The sequence below is a fragment of the Caloenas nicobarica genome, chromosome 11, assembly GCF_036013445.1.
Source record: "Caloenas nicobarica isolate bCalNic1 chromosome 11, bCalNic1.hap1, whole genome shotgun sequence".
In the NCBI taxonomy this organism is placed as follows: domain Eukaryota; kingdom Metazoa; phylum Chordata; class Aves; order Columbiformes; family Columbidae; genus Caloenas; species Caloenas nicobarica.
The window spans coordinates 15244092-15265788 of record NC_088255.1 but is presented as its reverse complement, the minus strand read 5'-3'; the positions used below and the strand labels follow the sequence as shown (position 1 = coordinate 15265788).

General features: G+C 41.5%; 1 protein-coding gene across 17 annotated transcripts in view; it reads right to left on the bottom strand.

Moving 5' to 3' along the window:
* Positions 1-21697, bottom strand: part of MAGI1 (membrane associated guanylate kinase, WW and PDZ domain containing 1) — a 347210-nt gene that overhangs the window by 87413 nt on the left and 238100 nt on the right. For all 17 annotated transcript variants that reach the window (XM_065642339.1, XM_065642340.1, XM_065642341.1 and 14 more), the window contains exon 3: positions 3762-3881. In XM_065642339.1, coding sequence (XP_065498411.1) covers positions 3762-3881 — 120 coding nt within the window. The remainder of the gene's footprint in view (positions 1-3761; positions 3882-21697) is intronic.

Below are 21697 nucleotides of genomic sequence, written 5' to 3'. Positions count from 1 at the left end.
AATGCAGAAGTAATTGCTAAATAATTAGTAACCTACACAACTACTTCCATGCATCCATCAGTATTTTATGCCCTAAAGTACCATTCAATAAATGCCCGAGATTACAATTATCATGGTTTCTTATTCACCAGAAGGCCCAGACAACATGCACTCTAAAAAGACTCTTCCTTCCTAACAAGTATTGTCAATGGGAATTACTAACTGGCTTGAGCAAGTTGTGTGCAGCTTTGCTAGCAAGCACGTGGTGCAAAAAGCACCGATACTGGTGCAGCATCACAGCTTTGGGCAGGTCTTCCAGGATTTCAGCTCCAGTTCCTGGCTTCACATGATCAACATGTAGCTTTCATTAGGGGGGAAAAAAGAAATTCCTAGGCTTTATTCTTAAAAATCAGCATGTTAAACCTGGAACTGAAAACCTCAGGAATTAAGGCTTGCAAATGCCCCCTCCCACCTGATCAGGATTTTCGGAGCATTTTGGGTGCAGAACACACCATGGAGGTGACAGGTGACCAGAAAAGCAGCTGCCATTCTCACTCTGCATTCACCAGGATGTGAATTAAAAACTGCCCAAAGGCACCTATTTGCCAGAAGGAAGAATAATGACGTTATGCAGCCCAGTAGGTAGGCGACACCTTTTATGCACTATTCAGCTTGCGGTTTCTCTCTTTGCAATTAGAGCACTGTGAAAACCCAGGTTGTTCTTTCAAAATCTGATACACTCTCCTACTCTTTCATGGTTTCCAGCTGTTCTCTTCTGCTTGTTCTTTATTCTTTCCAAATCAATAGTATCTGTATCAGCAATAAAGTCCTGCGTATTACCTCTCTTCTGACAGCTCCCTGTTTTCTAATCTTGCTCCCCAGAAGTTCTCTTCAGTAACTATCACTAAACAAATGCTCATGTTATGTCTTCTCCTGCAAGGTTTTCCCAATGACAACACCAGTATCCAGATGGCTTTATGCCTTCAAGAAGCAAACAAATGTCATCCAGTAATGCCAAAACTTTTATCTTGATTATTCAGGTCAGAAATACAGAGGATACATCTATCTTCCCCCCCACTACAGGCAGATGCTTAGAAATTAAGTGCCAGAAGGGACCTTGAGACCACCAACCACCCCAAACCACCATCCACCTTGAGCCACGTGAGCCTGTGGCTGCCAGGCACATGAAAACTTCCCATTCATCATCACTACTCTCCATTTCATAGCATTCCATTTCCTTCATCTCTAAATCACCTCATTACATTGTAATCAAAAGCAGCCCTATCTTTGCAATTGTTTGATTCCTACTCAGTACAATTGGTAGCATTCTTAATAATAAAAGCCATCCATTAAAGGTATCATTTTTATTATTCTCCAGAGAGAAATAAAAGATTATTTCTTTTTGTTAGGTTCCATCCCTCTGGTTTACAATAAGCCATCACTGGCAGGGTCAAAAACAGAATTAACGCCATCATGGTGGTGCATTAAAAAAAAAAAGTAGCAAAATGCAGCAAAAGACAAATGTTAATTAAAGTGATCTAAGACTATAAAGCTGGGCAGTAACGAAGACTTGGACATGATAAGTCTGACTTACTTTGTGGTCTGGGTTTTTTTGGCAGATTTTTTTTTTTAATAGACAAAATTGCTGGTGATTGCAGCATTGAATCTGAATCACACCATCTTCTGAGATCTAATCAAGACCAACACTATCTTGATCAATACAGCTGTAAAATAAGATTTCCGAAAAAAGTACAACAAAGCCATTAAAGAAATCTTGGAAGGCAGCAAAATAATTTCTTGAAGCTGTAAGTGAAAAATGAACTTTATTTATTTCACATTACAATCAAATAGTAATATGTCTCAATGCATATGTGCACACATGCGTCATCATTATTTGCTTTATTCTTATTGATTTTGCCTTCCATGGGCCTGCTTTCCAGAACCACTATGCACCAGCATCACTGATGTCAATGGGGAAAGAGGCTTTTCAGCACTTCTGACAAATTATTCCTTTGAAGTTCAGACACTTCTATCACCCACAGAAACAAAATATGCATCAACCCTCATCTTGAGCAATTCGAAAGAGCAACCCACAAAATCTAAACAGTGTAGCTGCTACTGCACATAACCACATACACAATGAAATGACCATGTTCTCACTCTCCCAGCTGGGTTCATCATTTCCTAAATACTAATTCCCATCATGTCCCAGGAGGCAGCTCACAGGCAGTTACCCATTTGGTCTTTCCAAGCGGAAAGGTCATCAGAACAAATACGATCAGGAAGTAATGGTGAGGCAGCTCAGCTGATCTATTTCAAGCACCATGACAAAGAAAACTAATTTAGTGTTATAATTAGAAACATGGAGAGGAAAAAGCACATTTTGGAGAAGTGCTGCTGCTGGAACGTTAGCATTGGTGCTGATGGAGCTAATCAGCCCCGAGAGGTGGAAGAGTGAAACCAAATTACACATTTAGCATCTTCGTGCAAACCAGGTTTGACACTATAATTGTCTGCAGTTGGGAATAAGTGCAAGGATTAAAAGTGACTTTACACGGGAGTTTTTTAAAAAGTAGAAAAAGTCCTGAAACACTGTTTAGTCTTCGAGCTTGAAAACCAAAACCACATGTCACAATCTTTTTTGTTCATATTCGATGACTGCTTTTCAAAGACTATCAACTACTTGTGTGTAGTTCATGTTTGCAAATGTATTTCATGTTTCTTAGTAACAGCTGCAAGAATAAGGCTTTTTCAACTTCTCGTAATTACAAGACGACTCATTTAACTTCTTGCAAATGTAAATATGACATCAATGAGCTGAAATACACTGGAAGGACTTTCAAACATTTATTTTCATTGTCTTCTCAAGAGGTACATTTGAATGGTCTCCAGGAGAACAAAAAAACCAACCCCCCCCGCCCCCCAAAAAACCAAAAAACCACCAAAAAACCCACAAAAAACCAAACCAACCAACGAACCAAAAACCAACAGAAAACCACCCCCAAACACACACACACACACACACACACACAGAGAAAACCCCAAACCAAACAAAACACACTAAAAACGAGTTTTCCGTTTAAAGGAGATATAGATTGTAGGTTTAATTACACAAATCCTATTGTGTACCTAAATATGGCCAATTTGCCTTGCATTTTCTTGGAAGTCAAAGCTATCTTTCTCTTCCTCTCACCCTAGTGACATTTCAGTGCCCTTTGACTGTCTTGGTGCTGTTGTTTGTAAAGCCGTGCTATAAAAAGGAACAACACAATGAGCCAAGTTAAAAGTAATTATCCTATACTAAAGAAGGAAAAAAAGGCCAAAAAGGCCAAAAGCAGCGCAAGGTGTAGCTGCATAGTGAGGCGCAGCTGGGTGATGAAGGATGTGCACTTAGGGAAGGCAAAGGGAAAGACAGACAGCAGGAGAGAAGAAAAAGTGAACACGGAGATGGGATATAGCAGGTACAAAGAAAAGATGCGTTTTCATTCACTGCCAGGCTGCCTTCACTCAGGACTTCTTTACCGCAATTCACATTGGATTTTCCTGGCCTACTCATGTTAATCTTTTGAGGTGAGTAATTTGAAGTGAAGGTAGTTAACTTGAAAAGACAAAAGCACAGCAATATTGGAATTTCCTCTCCCAGGGTAGACAGAGGAAAGGGACGTAGAGCACTAGGATGGTGAGGTCCTAACTCAGGTTGGTTAACACAACTGAGGGTGTTGCAAGTCTGGTGTCCTACCACAGTTATTTGAAGTGCTTTTTCACTGCCCATGACTCCATACCTTCATAAGTTCCTACTTCCAGAAGGGTCCCACTTCGCTCCAACTCCAGAAACTTCTCCACAGTCAGAAAGTTATAGTCCACACCAGGCACTTCTCCTTCTCTTGGAGGGCGGGTTGTGCCTGAAAGGAAAAATGAGCATGTTAATATAGTTGTTTTCTTACCAGGAGTGAAAAGGAATAATAAAAAAATGATCATAAAGAACCAATAGTATCTGAAAAATACAACTTGGTGAGCTACACAGAGAGCATTGTCAAGAGTTCAGTTAGAAGCCCACATAGAAACATAACATAGACCACAGGCTGAGCTGGCAGTAGCAGTTGTTCCACCCAATGACAATGTTTTTGATATTCCCAGAAAGACACTCTGGCAAAGAAATCTCTCATATCACATGCAGAAACACAGCTGGAAGAGTTTGGTACCTGGGAACATGCCAGCAATTACCTTCCTGCCATTAGCACAGTCTCTTATACTTCAACTTCGGAAAAATTGAAATCTGTATTCTGAGATAATGCAACTTCTTTCAGCTTCCATTATTTCTCTATTGCTTTATCTCACCAAATATTCTTTCACAATATAAAGATCTTTCCTCCTTCCTTTCTTCTTAATATTTTCTCTTTATTTATGCGATTATTTTTTATTCAGCATTAAAAAGTACCATGAGACAGTTCTGATGCACTGTTCACACATGCTCACTAAAGAGACAACCTGCAAACTTTTCTCACAGAAGTTCACCTATGAGCTCATTCCAGTTCACGAAATACTTTTTCTGTTTAGTAATAATTCATGCTGAATCTCTCTCTAGCACTCATCAATTTAAATAGCACCCACGGAGAACAGGGCTCTGATCACTGCTACTCCGCCAGCTCTGAAACTCTTCTCCCCTCTGACCAATTTACAGCCCTTTGAAGCGTGGTGTAAGATGAGTCATTTCATGACTTTTTGCTAAGATGGCTTGGGCCATTGCATTTTAGGTCACTGAGCACAGCTTAATTGATTAGGATCAATTTCTGTTCAATAGCCTTTATTTTCCATGACTCTGGAGGCTAGGGGATGGCTGGATTCTATACATCTGAGATTAAATGTAAAACAGATTTACAAGTATAAGAAACTGAACTTTAGACGAAAGAGCAGAGTTAGAGAGTTGGAGGTGTTCAAGTGCTGTGGCCGCAACCAATCTGCTGGCTTGGGAATAACTTCAGAGATGTGGAAACCATACCTAACATTTAATGAAGCATGATTTCTCACTTCTGTAGCACTCTTCCGACCCCTGGGCAGTGCCTTCTCCATGCATACAATTTCTTAAAAATAACAGGACTGAAGAAAGTACAAAGAAGCTGAGCTTCTGGAAACTACTTGGGAAGATTCCAGCTCTGAGAAGTTGAAAGAGCATAAATTTACCATGTCTGCATCTGGCAAATGTTGTCTTCAAGTGCCAGGGAAGCGGAAAGTCTGCTTATGCCCTATTCATCTGAGAGACTGTTCAAGAGGTCAGTCTTGACAGAGTGACACACTTGAAAGACTATCACTCCTTGATGACATCCACTTTCTCTAATATCCTCCATTTCTTATTTCAAAATAGAAACTCTCTTTTTTAACTATTTACCATCAGGCTTCAGATAGTCTATAGATTCCTGTGCTTTTTCTACCATTCCTTCTTTTGGAGCTACGTGAATGGGTGAAGGCAGGAGGAGGAAAAGCAAAAAAGGGGATGGAAATGGTGATAGATATCTCCACCCTAGTAGCACAATTACTGTTTCCTGTTTGATTTTACATTCTTTATATTCTTGAATCCTTACAGTAAGACTGTAACGATTTTTACCCAGTAATTTGTAGCAGAGGGCAGATGTCTTTCACAGATCTAGACCACAGAAACACTGGAACTGCACCACACGTCCCCCTCTGCCCCAGTGCCTGTGTTTCCATTTAAAGGCAGGTCCCTGCCTTGGCACACGAGGAGCAGGCACACGGCCAGCAGCTGGGATGAAGGGTCACAGCCCAGATGCAGCATCTCCTCCCCGAGCACCGACACTGCTGTGGACGTTCAGGCTGCGATGACCCTCACCGCAGCTTCATGGCTGTTGACCACTGCCGGGTTCCCCTAAACCAGGCCTGTGAGAGGGAAGGAAAAAGAACGAAAAGCCTCAGCAATAGGTATGTTCAAGGATGTGGTGTAGCTGTCCCATGCCTGGAGCACAATGGGAGCAAGAATTAAACTCTGTACTGCTCCTCGTCCAGCGCATCAGTCAAATGTCAGTTCCCAGTAACTGACAACACACATTCATGAGACACAAAGATCAGGGAACTTTAGGACTTATCTTTATCTTTTAAAGCCGTCTTCTTTTCTTTATCTATATGTTCCCACAGAGAGTATTTATTAATCTTTTTTTTCCTTCTGAATTTTTATAGCGGTGAAATTGCAGTCAGCAGTTTACTAGTGCTGGCTGCCTATTTGACATGACAATTATATCTCTGCCATAATTCCTCTTAGCCATTTTAATGGATCTATTTGTTTCATCTCAGTGTTCTTAATTTCCTGAATATGTTCAAGTTGAAAAACTGCAGATGTGCTTACTATCAGCATGACTGCCTGCAACACACGCTGAATGAATTAGAAACACCAAGTCACTGCATAAAAGAAAAACATTACATCACAGAGATAACATTTGACACCTTGCTTCGGTCTCCAGCAACAAACAGAGGGAAAATAAAAACTACACTGGTTAGGATATCTTATCTGGGCGACAGCAAAAAACCCAACAACTTTCCATGTTGCTGTCTAGAGCAGAGATTGCTTGCAGATGCTCGGGCTGTTATCCTGCTTCACATCTGAGCAAGTGTTACTGAATGCGACTCAGAAAGGCAGGGGGAAGGGAAAACCCGCCTCCGTTTTTCTTGTAGCAGAATGACAGGCTGCCGGCTGGACACACGCCTGGCAGATGGCATTTCAAAGAGTTTTCATGAACCATCTGGGATGTGTACAATGATTACAAACCACGCTTACAACAAAGCCAGAAGGGCTGCTTCACAAGGGGGGTGGGGGGAGAGGGCAGGCGGAAAGAAAGGGGGAAAGAAAAGAAAACCAAGAGGCACGTAAGCAAACTTGATGACTTTTCTCAGGCATGGGACGCGAAGAATAATCGGCACCTTTCACCATGAGCACTTCCATGGCCTGAAACAACTGTTCGACCATTGTGCAGCATGTGTGTGCACAGCCCAAGCCCATCGCAGGCTGCAAGCAACCATTGGAGCTTTCTGCTGATAAATTTCAAATTGTAAAATAAGTCTCTCATCATTAATGTGACTTAGTTATGTGCGAAGCATATTGGGTGCGTGTCCTCCCTCCTCCTTTAAATTGCATTTCAGCATCCTTACCGCAGGATGGTCATCACTGAAGGAGAGGGCTATGGACGTGACTGTACCTTTTATCAGAGCTAATAGGAGATCAGACCGCTGCTAATGGCTGAATTAATTGAGCACAATGAGTGCTGCAGACAGCCCAAACAGAAGTTAAGATACTCCACTAGAAAAGGCGAGCCAATCATATTTAAATACGTTAACCTGCCTGCCATGTTTGCACTGAAATATTAAGTGGCATAAAATCTTATTGCCATTAGGTAGCAATTTAGCTAATTAATTCGAGCGACATCCCACAGTGTGACTAGGTCAGAATTGCTAATGCTACAATAAGAAGGAACCGGAGGAGAAACTGAATGGTTATCAACTCCTTCTACACATTTAATGGTTCATAAACTGTCACTCTTATTCAGCTAGAATGTCATGCAAGATATAAAACTAGAGAGACGTTAAATTCACAGGAGAATTGCTCAAAACTTCTGTAACCACAGCAGACTTAAGAAAACAAATTAAAAAAATAAGGCTGCTAATTAGCATTGCAGGTTTTACCTTTCCTCTTGATCTCAGAAGGTAAAACTATGGATAACATGGGAGGCCCAGATGCCAGGTGAAACGTTTGCCCAGCTGTTGGTTTGGTAATCACACCCAAACTAGCTGCATCCCGCTTTATTCATGCACCACTAATGCTTGGGCTACAGAAAATGGATCTCATCATGGGCTGCAGACCCCATCTGAGAAATTGCTTATAGACACAAGTGAGTTTGCCCACACAGAGTCTGGTGCTGTATTTAAGATAACTAAATTAAAGCTTGTCATCCATGCCTGGAATAACTGGAATGTGGCTCAGATGTACTGATGCCTATCAACTATTATTCTGAATAATTTAAGTGCCCATTTAAAAGACAAATAGCTGCTGTGGTTGTGTTGCCTATCAACCACACTGACAATTACCCAACATGTGCCTAAATTATAGTATGGCCAGATTGTTAATATGTGATTCAGGGACTATTTAGCTCCTTATCAATCTACCAGGGCCTCATGTTAAGCTGTTAATAGCCACCGATGCCCTGCTGCTAAATTAATCAGCGTCTTGCTTATTTCAATCTAAAAATAAGACTTCAAAGGGGCTATTGTCACTTCAATTACTTTCTTGTTAAAACAAAAACAGTTCTTGAGCAGTAATTCTGTTACTATGCACCAAAACAGCCCCTAGCAAGTCATTAAGAAGTTGACCTCTCAAGTGCAGAACACCTACATCTCCCATTTGCAAACCAATGATTTCTGCAAACTCCTTATTCAATTCCACTGGTGGGCAGTAGTAATCTGGTGAGCCACCAAAATATAGGTGGTCAAACCACAAGTCATTTGCTTCTCATGTCCACGGAGCAGTTCCTCTTAAAATGACAGATAATGTGGGAGTTGTACACTCAGAGTAATGATAGAGTTGCTACAACCATATTTTATACAAACTCGAGTCACTGGTGGTCACCACATGTGGGCGGAACTATAGTAAATAACGTCTAAACGTGAAGCGTACAGGGATGCTACTGACTCATAAAGCTGCAATGCCAAGCGCTGTTGTGGGGGTTTGCTGAGAGGCTGTTTGCAGGCAAGTTAGAAGGAAGGATGTTGTTCTGACCATTGCTCTCAAAGACTGGTATTTTCGTTCTTTCAGCAAGAAGAGACTGCTCCCATCACCTACACTGAAAAATTCTCCAGCTGCCAATGAAGAAACATATTAGGAAAACAGCCCCACTTCCCTCTGCACAATGTTTAAAGGTCACCTTCCTCCCTCCTGTCACAGGACAACGTGGAGAGGCTGCTTTGGCTCTCCTGCACCTGTCACCTATGGTGCCAGATAACTGGGAGGCAGGACAATCCCCACAGATCTGCTAATGGTAAGTGGAGAATGGAAAAGACAGAGACAACCTGGTCTGCCTCCAGGAGAGACAACCTGATTAGTAAACTAAGCTTAAGGCAGAGCTTATCTGCAGCACGGTATTAGAAATAGCCTTATCTACATTTAACAAAAAATAAAGTGTAACCTATCTTAACAAAACATTGTACACACAACTACTTCATCTTATTGACTTCTGGGGTTATCCAACTAAGACTACTGACATTTTTTTTTTCAACAGCAGTGGAAGGAATTGTATTTGGACCAGGCTATGCTATCCATTCTACACATTTGTCGCCACTTACCTGTGGTAAGGGGTAATTTATAGTTGTAACTACATGAAAATACAAAGTTTCAGAGGGGACTAGTCTATTACAAATCAAACACGCTCAACTTACAAATACAATTTTCTCCTGAAACTCCAAACTCAGGAAGGTCATTCTGGGATTTTTAAATGTTGTCTGTCCCTTCTCTAGCCAGTCACTTGATACCTATAAACCACAAAAACGTGACAAGCATTCCAAGTGTTTCAGTGGTGGAGTAGAAATTCAGTCCAAAGGACAACATTGTCTGTTGCTAGAAATTAATTCACATCTCTGTTAATGATGCATGTGCAGGAACAGATGCTGATGGACTCTTCCTGGCCACACAGATAACTGCAGTACTAAAAGCACAATTTCTGTCACCACGGTCATCGGGAGTGACAGATTAAACCCAGAAAACAGCTGACCAAGACAAACTTGCCTTTCTACAGACACATTTCAGAGACAAACTCATTTTGTGGCTGCAGTCTCAAGTCATTTTTCTTCTATAGGGGCAGATGGAAGGGATTCGTACAAAGAGCTCAGTATCTCCTTCTCCCACCAGCCTTTCCAGCAACACTAAGCAGCCAAGGCTGGACCCCCCAGCAGCAGCTTGTGAGGATCCCCTCTCGCTCAAGGACCCGTGCCACCGCGCACATGAGCAATGGCAGGTCGACCCTCTGTGCACGTAAAAGCCACTGTCCCTCTTTCTGAAGCACCATCTCCAGTGGCATCTCTCCGGTCCTGCCTCTCAAAGTACTGGCTGCCTGGAGCCTCCCCGGGGACACGATTCAGCCAAACTACACAGCAACGGCTAGGAGTTCGTTTACCCTCCAGGCAGCATGTTATTTTTGTCCCTTTTAAAATCTATTTTTGGTATTTCTGTGGCCTTCCCTGCCACCAAATCAGAACATTGATAACCTTTAACACATTTATCCTTGTAGCGTTTTGAAGTAGAGACAGTGGGTTCGTTTCCATTTTATAGCACAAGATCAGCCAGACTCAGGCTCTCAAAGGACTTCAGGAGCCTAATCCTAGAGAAATCAATGGGATTTAGGAAACCCTACAGATCAGGAACAGGGCCTAACAGATTAAAAGGGACAAAAATAACTTGCTGCTGCATTGGGACTTAGCAAGCTCGTTTGTGCGTGTTGCGAAACACCACGCTGTGGCTACACACAGCCAATTCAGCACGAGGGGGTTCACTTTCAACTGTAGTATCGATTTAAAAGAAACTGATAATTACCTGATAACTAAAAGTAAGGGTACAAAACCTGCTACACTCCCCAAGAAAGCCACTTAAAAAAAGATATGTTTAAGGATCTATGCCAAATATTCAAATACGGCAGCATCTCTATGGCCTGGGAAAGTACCACTGTTGGTACTACTGCAGATACAACCTCTTTGCGTGTCCTTCAGAGCATTCATTTGCTTTCTCCTAAGGAAAAAAAGAGTATTCTGGCATCAAATAAAAAATAAATATTAAATGTTCTTGGGTTTGCAATAGCAGCAGCTCGCCTTCTGGATCTCTCTCTTTGAGTGATTGCTGTTACCTCACCAGACACCTGCAGCCAATTCCCTCTCATTTCCCATGAGGAGGGACACCCACCAAGAAGATTAAACTTCATGAACTAATGAGTTGGCCATTAATCCTGTGTTCATGGAGTCCAACAGCATGACATCCACTAATTTAAATCGTGAACTACTGATGAAAAAGCAAACTATGTACCTCCTTGACGAGAAGACCTTAGCTGTAACTATGCACAATTTTATTCTTTCTCATATGTGGATTAGTGTAATAAAGTGTGATTTTATAAATCAATAAAGCCGTACTAATGAGATTGCACTGTAATGTTCTGCTTTTAAATATTGGCACAGAAATGAATGAAAACTGCCGTTTATATAAGTGTGTATGTGACTTATGGGAAGTTAAATTAGCTGAAAGTAAATTAACAGGGTGATTATATACTTGCATTTATATTCAGTTTCTCTCATATATAGATTTTTAGAAGTCTAGATAATGCCACAACCATGACACAGACCTTTACTTCTAAAGAACCACCTTTCTTCTATGCGAAAATTGTCACTGTTACTTCCAGTAGAAATTTTCTTGGAAAAGGCTACAGCTGAACATGGTAAATTAAATATACACACTGGATAATTACAGAGCGCCCTTTATTAGCTGGTTATTTTTAATCCTGTAGATCAAGCAGCCCAGACCATCTCAACCCTGTAGCTCAGGGCTGCCCCATACCCACCACCTCCAGCCCACCGTGCCGAGGCACAGCCGTGCTCCACGCTGTGTGCCTGAAGTGGCTGCGGAAACGCACAACATGGATTAAGATGACTTTTACATAAAAATGTACACATTCATAGTAAATACAACAGGCCAATGGTGTCAGGGGATGAGGGCTTAAGATCTACTTTGAAATAAGTCATAGAAGACATAGGATGCAGGGTTGTTCCCACGCAAACAGCACTTTTAAACAAATACCTCATTGTCTTATTTATACGCCCACATTACAGGAAGCAGTTCATCTGGAAGTACAACCTGCCTTGCTTTATATCTGCTTTTTTCATGGCTCCTTGCAAAGCTATCCGATTTCTACAAATTGCCAAAGAGAAGGTGTAGCCCAGTCTTGGCGTTCCATGGCATTCAAGCCAAGCTGCGAACTGCTCAGGAGAGGCACCCAGCTGCCGACCAGCACAACACCCACCAGCTCCCCCTCGTGCCGGGCTGAGTGGCTGAGCTTAAGACCGTGCAGCATCAAAAATTGTTTTTCGTTCACTATTGGATCTTCATGTGTCTTGGTACAAGTTTTGAGTAGGTCATATCTGAGCAGAATAATAGAACAGATAAAAAAATAAAACATTCTCAAACCTTTTGCTTAACTTTAGAGACAGAAGACTGGGAGGAGAAGGCTTTGGGAAAGATGAGGGGCCAAGAAAACAGTCGGGACTGGGTGGTAAGGAAGTTATTCCCTAGAACTGGGTATACTGTAAACTCTTGCAAGATCAGTTGCCAAGTCACAGGGCAAAGAGAGACACAAATCATGCACGTCAGATGAGGTGAGTCCACTAGCTTTCCAGAAAAACCTAAGGGCTTTGTACACGTTGCACAATCCTTTTCAACCACCGTGAAATACTGTAGGAATTTCCCAATTTGGTGGAAAACATACAGTGGAGTCTTGAGGCAGAAATACAGTGAACAAGAACACTACGGACAGTTTTATCTTGGATTTTTAAAAGAAAAAAATAATAAAAAGAAAACTTGTTTCAGCAACATATGTGACTATTGTAACCAAAGGAAGAATAAAAAAAAACAACCCAACACACCAAAAACTATTGTTAGCCATATTTGTATAAATCTGTCTCACAGCAAGATTACCAGTGGGATTTCACAGGAGCAAGACTGCCTGTTTGTTCCCCACAACGGCACAACTACACCAGCTGCCACAACTGTTGGAAGGAAAAACTTCTCTCTCTTCTTTAAAACTTGGATATCAAAATATTTTAATCTCCCAGAAACAACATATCCTATTTGCTGTTCTACTTCAAGGCTGCAGATGTGTCCTATAGACAGATATTGTAATTAAGTAATAATAAATGGAGTATCCAACACAGACTGAATACCTGCAGTATTTCAATTCAGTTTTTATCCAAAACCAATGATTGCTTTTGACATCTGCATACATATATGCACATATATCCGTGAAAATATATTCTGCACTTTAGAGCCACAGTAATAAATAGGAGATTATTTTATGTCCAATATCTCAGCTGCTTGCACAAAGATTACTTACCTCCCTTGTTGTTTGTCTTCTGAAGCTGTTAGTACTGCTGAGATAAGTACAACACAATGTGGGTCATCCCTGGTTGGATGTGATATAAAACTCTTTCTGTTGACTTTAATTGCCCTTCTAGCAGACCTTTAATTTGCAGTTAAAAGTCTTGATAAAGCCCCTCACCTAACAGCATGTGCCTGAAACTAGATCGGTTCATTAGTCTAATCTCTGTAAAATAGAAAGAGTCATATAAAACGTACATATTTATCTCTGAGGCATTGCCTGAAGTTTGTTTCAGTGACTATATCCAGTCTACTGACCAGAGAGTCTCAAAGAAAGGGTTTTTTTTCCCCTTTTAAAATAACAGAACACCATTCCATCATACTTCCACAGGACATCAATATAGTTATTTAAACCAGTCTTTTCCTCTGAACAACGTACACCGGATATACTGTTTCCACCGTGTACTTTCTCCCATAGCTCAGAGCTGTGAAATGCAATAAACCTAATGGATTTCCAGCTGCGATAACCTCATCACACCCTTAGCCACGAGTCTCCTATGGCTCTTCAATTTTTGGCTCTGCCCACTTGCCAACCCTTGGTTCAGGTGGGTCTCGTTCCCTGACAAAAGCTCCTTGAGCTTTGCTTAGCAGTTTTACAGATTCACATTCAATACTGATCAATAAATGCAAATGTATCAGCTATAGGAAGAAGTATGCAGATTATAGAAACATGCAGTTATGTAGCCATATGGATGCGCTTACTGTAAAACTCAAGGGAAGGGCTAGAACAGACAGCAAATCTACCCAGCAATATGTGCATTTAGGCACTATCCGCTACAGATCCTGTCCTTTAATTTTACCTGTTCTTAGCTGCTACCAATTCCTGTATTTTTTTTCAGTAGCTCTGTATGCACAGCATGCTCTAGTTGTTCATGATTGCTAACGCTTTAGCTGGTTGAAAACTTTCTCCTGGTTCACTTTCTGTAATATTGTGATTATGTAACTGCTCAGGTTGCTAAAAAAATGTTAAACATTAGATATGGATTGGTGTTTGAGTTTTGGATTTATCCTATCGATAACTGGAACTGTTAAAATGTAAAAGAAAACAAATATATTCATTTTAATTCTCTCCTTACCACACTGAAATAAAAACTATTAGAATTTTTTTATTTATTTTTCCCTTTCTGTAAATTCCACATCCCCAGCTTTAACATAGAAAGAGCTTATTAATCCTTATAGTTTTGTAAGTGCAATAAAATACTAAAGAAAATGTAAGTTGCAATGCATTTTCCTCACTTTTAATTAAAACATTCCCTGGTACAGTAAGCCTGCTGGTTAGGCAGCACATAACTCTGCACCTCTGCAGTCCAAAACTAACTCTCATGCTATTGATAATGTATACAGGCTTGTCCATTTATTTTATTGCTTTTTCAGTTGTACACAAATAATAAAAACCTTGCCTCCCACTCCTGCCATCACCTATGAATTGCATAGGATATATACCCACGGGGTGCTTTACTCTGCCTTTCTGAAGCCAAACACCACCCCTATAAAATAGTCCAGTGCTTAAACTGGGGATGATGACATAGTGTTTGACTTTAATGGTCTTTGCCTCATTTCATCTGATGACTTCTAGTTATACCTTCTCTCTGTTAAATGTCCCTGTGTAGGCGTTTATAGCTCTGCGTTCACACAAAACAATCATTCCATCACATTACACACTCCGTCATTTTATTAGCATCTTGCAAATCATTTTCTGCAAGTGGCTCAATTTTAAATGCCATTTTAGACGCCATTTTAAACTAATTTGCTGGTTTACCAATGCCCTTCTGGTATTGACTGGCCAACAGACAACATGAGATGCCACACAGAGCCGTAACACCAGCAGCTCCTGCTTTCACTGCACTGAGTAATTCCAGAGCATCTCCAGCCCCACTGTCACCCCTTTGAATCCAACAGAAATTAACAGCACACAAAAAATTATCCTCGCACACCTGTCTGGCAGCCCAACCGAAATGAGCTGTTCTTTGTCTCGCCTCCAATTTCTGACAAACAAAACCACCAGCAGGTTTTAGCTTGTACCTGTGTTGGCATCACACCGAGGGTAAGGAAGGAATCCTTGAACACAGCTACCTCCTTGGCTTAGACACCATTGCTGGAGATGTTGTGATCTGGAGCACTGAGAAGACAGTTTCCCCTGAAATGTGCTTTCTCAAGATACTGGATCAGTACATGCCTGAAACATGAATGCCTGAAAACACACAATCAGATGTAGGCTTTAGAAACGCACTGAGACGAGATTGTCTCAGAAGTATCTATATTTGACTTAGAGGACAGTCAAGCGATTATCAGAGAGACAAAGTTTTTCTTCAGGACAAGGATGTCATATAGCACATAAGACCTTACTAAAAGAAATAAAGTTTAAACCTAAACTCCAGCACTTATTTTCAAAGTGTGAAGTATTTATCCTTTGACAACTGTGTTGAGTCCATCAGATGACTGATGCAGGTGAAACCACTTCGTCAGGCAGATGCTGGTCCAGAACTGGTAATGGCACTTGCTGCATATCACCTGCTCAGTTCAAAGCACACAAGTATCCCAGTTGCTTCAAGACCAGTTTCCATATTTCATGTTAAACCTGTGCTCAAGTTTTTGCAGGCTGGCAGCCTAGAGTCAATAACTGTTTTGCGCATCACAAGAAGAAACAATTTTTTTTTTCCCCCTAGCTGAGGTTCTGACTCAGGAGTCTCTGCTGATTTAAGGTGATGCCCGCTCTCCACTGCCCATCATGCTGGTGGAGGCAACGAGGCTGGTAGGCACTGGTGGTGCCACCTCCCAGCGCCACATGTCCCAGCGCCACATGTCCCAGCGCCAGGCTGCCAGACTTCACCGGAGGCCCATGCTGACACGCTGGGATATGAGGAGCAAAACACGTTTTCTTCACACCTGCTCTCATGAAGGTGACAACCAGTGGCAGAGCAACACGGCAGTCAGAAAGGCTAGTCACGTCTTCCTCAATTTCAAGTAAATCCACAAGACACGGCGGATCGGAGCCTTGATTACAAGACTAGCCACTGAATAATCTGTTAGGAGTCTAATTTCCCAGTAGAATGACATACAGATGCATACTTAGATGAAGTAATAAATGAAATATAGCAATAAAGCTTAAACATTCAAGAACACCATTGGTGTTTTTTAAAGAAACCTTTGTCTCACCCCACCAAGGAAGCATTGCAGAAAGGCAAAAGAGAACCAGAGAAGAATCCCTGCTATCCCTTTAGCTGCAGGATGAGGGTGACCAAAGCCAAATGGATGTGACATAATTTAATCGCAGGCATTTTAAATATTTAAAATAAAAATAAAATTAATCCAAATCCTCCAAGATTGATCAAATATCTGAGTAGCTCCCATTTGTCACTATATTCGCCTTCAAAATGCATTCAGCAATGTGGGAAAATGAAATTGCACCCATTTTTCAGATGGGTTAAGGAGGCATGGAGCAGCCAAGCTGGCAGCCCAAGCTCAGAGCTGATTAGGAAGCAAAAGAGCAGAAGGTCACTTGTGTCCCAGGATTCTCTGGCTAGCCGACAACGTTTTGGGGCTAATAGCATTACATGCTCTGTGATGCTGATCGGTTGAGATAAATGTGACAGTCCTTGGTGATGGCTTCATCAGAGGGAACTGCTGACTCAATATTTAGGCATAGCGGCAAGAGCTGTTTATGTGCATACACTGAAAAACAACAGATGATTTCTGGAGCAAAACACATGGATAAAATTCTCTCTTGAGGCAACACAAAAGAGCAAAAGTAGCTAAAGCACTTTCCCACAGTGACTGTGCAGTAAATTAGAGCTCTGCATAGCAACCATCCATTATCCCATATATTTTTAGCAATTTTGAGATTAATAACTTGAAAGAGCCAATAAACCGGTATTATTAGGAAATACACATCCTTTTGATGAATAGCCACTCCTTTCAGGTCACTTCATACCTCAACAGAAAATGTAAAGTTTGAAACATTGACTATAGCATTTTTCCCAGCACTATTGATTTTTAAGTTATGTTTTACACTTTCTAGAGGAATGAATCACATAAATTATTATTTTAATATTTATTCTGACTGTTAAGCCAAATTAGTCTACTTCCAAAGTTGAAGAGGGAAACACAATTACTAACACTTCCAAACATCTATTTGGCAAAAAAACCATGGTGAAGGGAAAACACTGCTGTGAGTTGTGAGAAAGTATTTTGTCCATTACACAAGTACCATCCTCTCCTCTTATTATTGTATTCTTGTAGATCTCTTTTGCCTCTAAGAACTTCAACTGAGAGAGGTCAAGACTGTAAGCAAGTGTATTTGAAATCACAGCTCTGAGACATTATTCACAATACATAAAAAGTCATTCACACTTGTTGTTTCCTTGCAGCCAACTCCACCAGGTTAGAGTTGCAAACCTGCGTCTGGGAGAGAATCATCTCCCTTCCAGCTCCGTGGCTTCTTCCCAGCCTTCCATTAGAGGCCACACAAGGGTTATTCAGAGAGCTGAAGCTGATTTCCTGGATCATTTTACTCAATGGGAATCTCATTTATTATTGAAAATAACAGAAACTTGACCTTCCCTGGAGACTTTTACAGAAGTTCAGACTGTAGGTGATTTGTCCAACCTGCATAACGCAAGCCAATTCCTCCCAGGGCAAAGCAGCATCCCAAGTGAAGAAGGCTGGCAGAATTGAACATTTTGTGCATAATTAATGCACCCATTGATCAGCAAGAGCTTGGATTCAGAATTTTTCTGCAAGATAAATGCACAAGGATGAACTTACACACTTTCAAAAAGTCTAACTTCGAGAAAGCTTCTTTGATTAATGAGAGTCTCTTGCTACTGTAAACCTAAGTGGATATTTTCCACAGCGCACTCATCAGCATCATTCAGCAGAAATAATTCACAGTATATGGTGCCAGTTGTGACTCTTCCTTGTCACAGATCTACCTACAGTGTCTCTCAAGGACAAGTAAATGATTTCCTGGTCTATTCTGCACTTGGTGTGTTTGAGCAATTTCCCGTTAGCACCAGTGGGAGTTACACATGTGGCCATGAGAAGACACCAATGAAAGCTCAAGTGCTGAAGATATCTACAGGTTATTTGAAGTAGTATTTCATGATCTTAAGTTTACACTCCTAATCTTTTTGGAAACCATAGTTGCATGTGAATTTACAAATAACAACGAATTAATCCAGACTAGTATACATGTTAGGTAGCAATGGTCACAATATTTCTATAACTGGATTTATGAAGCACCTAGCTGTTTGCTTTATTGATGCCAAAACACTGTAAAGCTCATTTGTCTCTGGAGCTGGAGGAGAGCAGAAGGTGAGGTTAATGCAGGAGAGAAAGTGGCCTCTAACGGCTGTGACAGGCACATCTGTAGCACCAACAGTCCAAGAATCCAGCATAGCTTTCCTAACCAGATCACTCCTTCCCTTCCTGAAAATCAAGACAGACTCAAAAAAAAAAAAAAAAAAAAAATGACCATCAGTGGAGAATTCCTGCTGGCAGCAATTGGTCCTAATGGTTAGTCTCTTTCAAACCACAAAGGACAGAAGAACAACTCTCCCTAACACATCTTTCAGGGATGATGCCTGGGCACAGTCACTCTTGCTTGGAGGTACAAGAACGGACTAAATTACCTCCGCCAAGGTCTCCTCTTAGGACTGCAAATCACAAGAGCTGGCAACACTGTAATCACATAGTAGAAATTTCAGGAGGGCAGAGCTGTTCTAAATTAAAGTGTGCTGGTAGAATAGGATTTTTTTAAAGGTATCCAAGCCAACTAATTAATCTGTTTAGAGTATGCCTCTTTCAAATGAGGTTTTACAATGTGGACATCTACGCTGCAGTCACTTGAGGACAGAGCTCGGCAGCCAAGTATTTATGGATTTGTTAGGGCAGGTGCTGCAGTTTGCCAAGGGCAAGAGATTGTGCAATTGGATTATGAGCAACACCCAACTTCAAATCCAGCCAAGGACCCTCACACACCTGTGACCAACACTTACCAGTGTAGAGAGAGCCACACACTCACTTCCACGTGCAGGGTTATATAAACTCACATTGAAGATTAAAGGTTTAAAAGTTTGTGAGATGTTCAGTTTCCACACAGATAAGCGTGATGCCACATGCTCGGCCAGCTCTCACCCCATCCTCACTTCCAAGCACCCCTTGCCCTCCGGGTCCCCTGCACATCACTGCCTCGTGCTGCTGGTTCATCCTCACGTCACCCCTTCAGGCAGCACAGCCTGGCAGCCCTCAGTAGTCGTATTTGGATTTAAACAATACCAACTAATTTTAAATGATACTCTGTAAAACCTTGTAAACAGCTGCGTATGATGATCATGGTCCAGGCAGATAAAAGCTGGTAAGAGACAACTGAAAGAACATGTTTAGGGAGACAGAGAGAGAGATGGAGGAACTGAAATGCCTGTACTCTTCAGCTCTCAGCTTCGTGCAGGTCCGCAGTTTTCTGGCTTAGCACATCAGGGGACTATAACAGAAGGATTTTTTTTTTTTTTTAATACCAGTTCAAAGAATTCGCCCTTCTCTCACAAACATAGGGTTTCTGACCCTCTCTTGGACAGAAACAGGTGAGATCAGAAGGAGAAAAATCCTGATTTTATTATGTCAAATCTGCTTCCAACACATATTGAAAATTTTGGAGCATGTTAGTTGTTAAACCTCTGCTAAACTAGATTTCTCTCTTCTTCAGCCCCTTCTACCGCAGTGCAAAGGGCAGTGGACAACCTCTGTGAGCTTCTCCTGGAGAATGAAATTGCATCTTGTCACAGGTATTTCTGGTAGAAAAATACACTTGGCCCACATCTAACACATCCACAAGAGTCAAGCTATTCTGTCTTTCACATCCAAAACTTGGACCTTGGGACAAGGTCCCAGCCTCCTCACCAATGAGGGACGAGAACTCCAGGTGGGGACACCCCTCCCACACTGGTTGCGGGAGCACTGGACCATAATGCCACTTGTACCTGCTTCTTCCACTAAGTACATAGTACTGGTTACAGAAGATGCCAGTTCCTGCACTCCCATGTTCTGCTTCAAGACACTCCACTTGTCACCACCAAAGCAAACGGAAGACCAAATCTGTCACATGGACTGTACTGATATATCTGCATTAAGAAATGTCTACTTAAAATTGTCAGGTCATCCAGACATGAAGGTGTTCTTAGTGATTAAATCCTGGAAGGTTATTTTTTCTCTCCTTAGAGAACCTGAAGAAAAGGGAAAGTTGGTTACCTCCCTCTCTGCGAGCTAGTTTGGTTCACGTGCTAAGACTAAAGAGCAGAACACGTCAAGGTCTGCAAGATGGGTTCACACCTCAGGAAAGTGTAGGAGAACACCGGGGTTATGCTTAAAACTTCTAGAAAAAGAGAGCCTTCACTACTCACCAAGAGCTTCCGAATGCAGTCCTTCCCTTACTTTTCACACCTCCACATGCTCCACATCCTGATTTTGTGAATGCTGGATTTGTGCAATATAAATAAGGTGGTTTTACAGGGGTCACTCGTCCTACAGTGCAAGCTCAGAGGCAGATGAAGTTTGTCATGGGACATCAGAACACTAAAGACCTGTCATCACTTTCTAGGCAATGAGGTTTTTATGAAGGTCTTGTATGAACAGCCTCCTGCCCTTGCCTCTCTCCTCGTGCATTTCCCAAAGGGAACACAAATGGTTAATACTCAATTACCTTGATAAAATTACAAGCCCCCACTGCTCCACATGTTTCACCTCTCAGCTCAGAGAAAATAAGCAAGACATGATTGCGGGAGTCTGGGTCCCCACAAACATACCAATAAGGAACAGTGGTGCAGCACAGGAATGCATTATCCCTTTGAAGCTCTGCTGACACATGGGTCCCGGCTTCATTATCACCTCCAGAGTTTACAGCACTGTCTGGTATAATTAGAAGGGTGTCAAAGTCTAGGCAGAGCATTACAACCATCGCTGGTTGCTCTGCTGGCTTGAATACGATAACCAGCAGAGCATGAGGCAGAACTCTTATCTGTATTCTTAAACAGAAACTAAGTCCCACGCTGTTCTCCTGTCTGAAGAAGACCATATTGAACGCTTTAAAGAACACCAGTCTGGTTCATATTGGAGAGACCCCAGGGACGGAGGTTAATGCCAGCCTCCTGCCCTTAATTCATGTTGTTGCAAATGGGGCAGGAGGCAACACAAAGAAGAGGGCAGACTGCGCAGCAAGAAAAAGGGTTAAAAATGCCACTCAAAATTTAAAGAAAAACAACTGGGAAAAGCTGACCTTTGTAAAACAGACTTACATGTCAAGTACCATTTTCATAACTGATTAAACATATATAAAGTATTTTATACAACTGTATTATTAGATTGTTAAATGAATATACTCAAACGTTTCCTGGAGTAGAATAGCTCTGCAGGAGTTATTCCTGACCCTTCGTAAATATTCATGACATTTTGGCACACTTGCTGCATTTTTAAAACTGGAACCTAGTTTTGCTTTTTTTTTTAGTTGCACCAATCTGCAAATCCTGCTACTGTGCATTACTG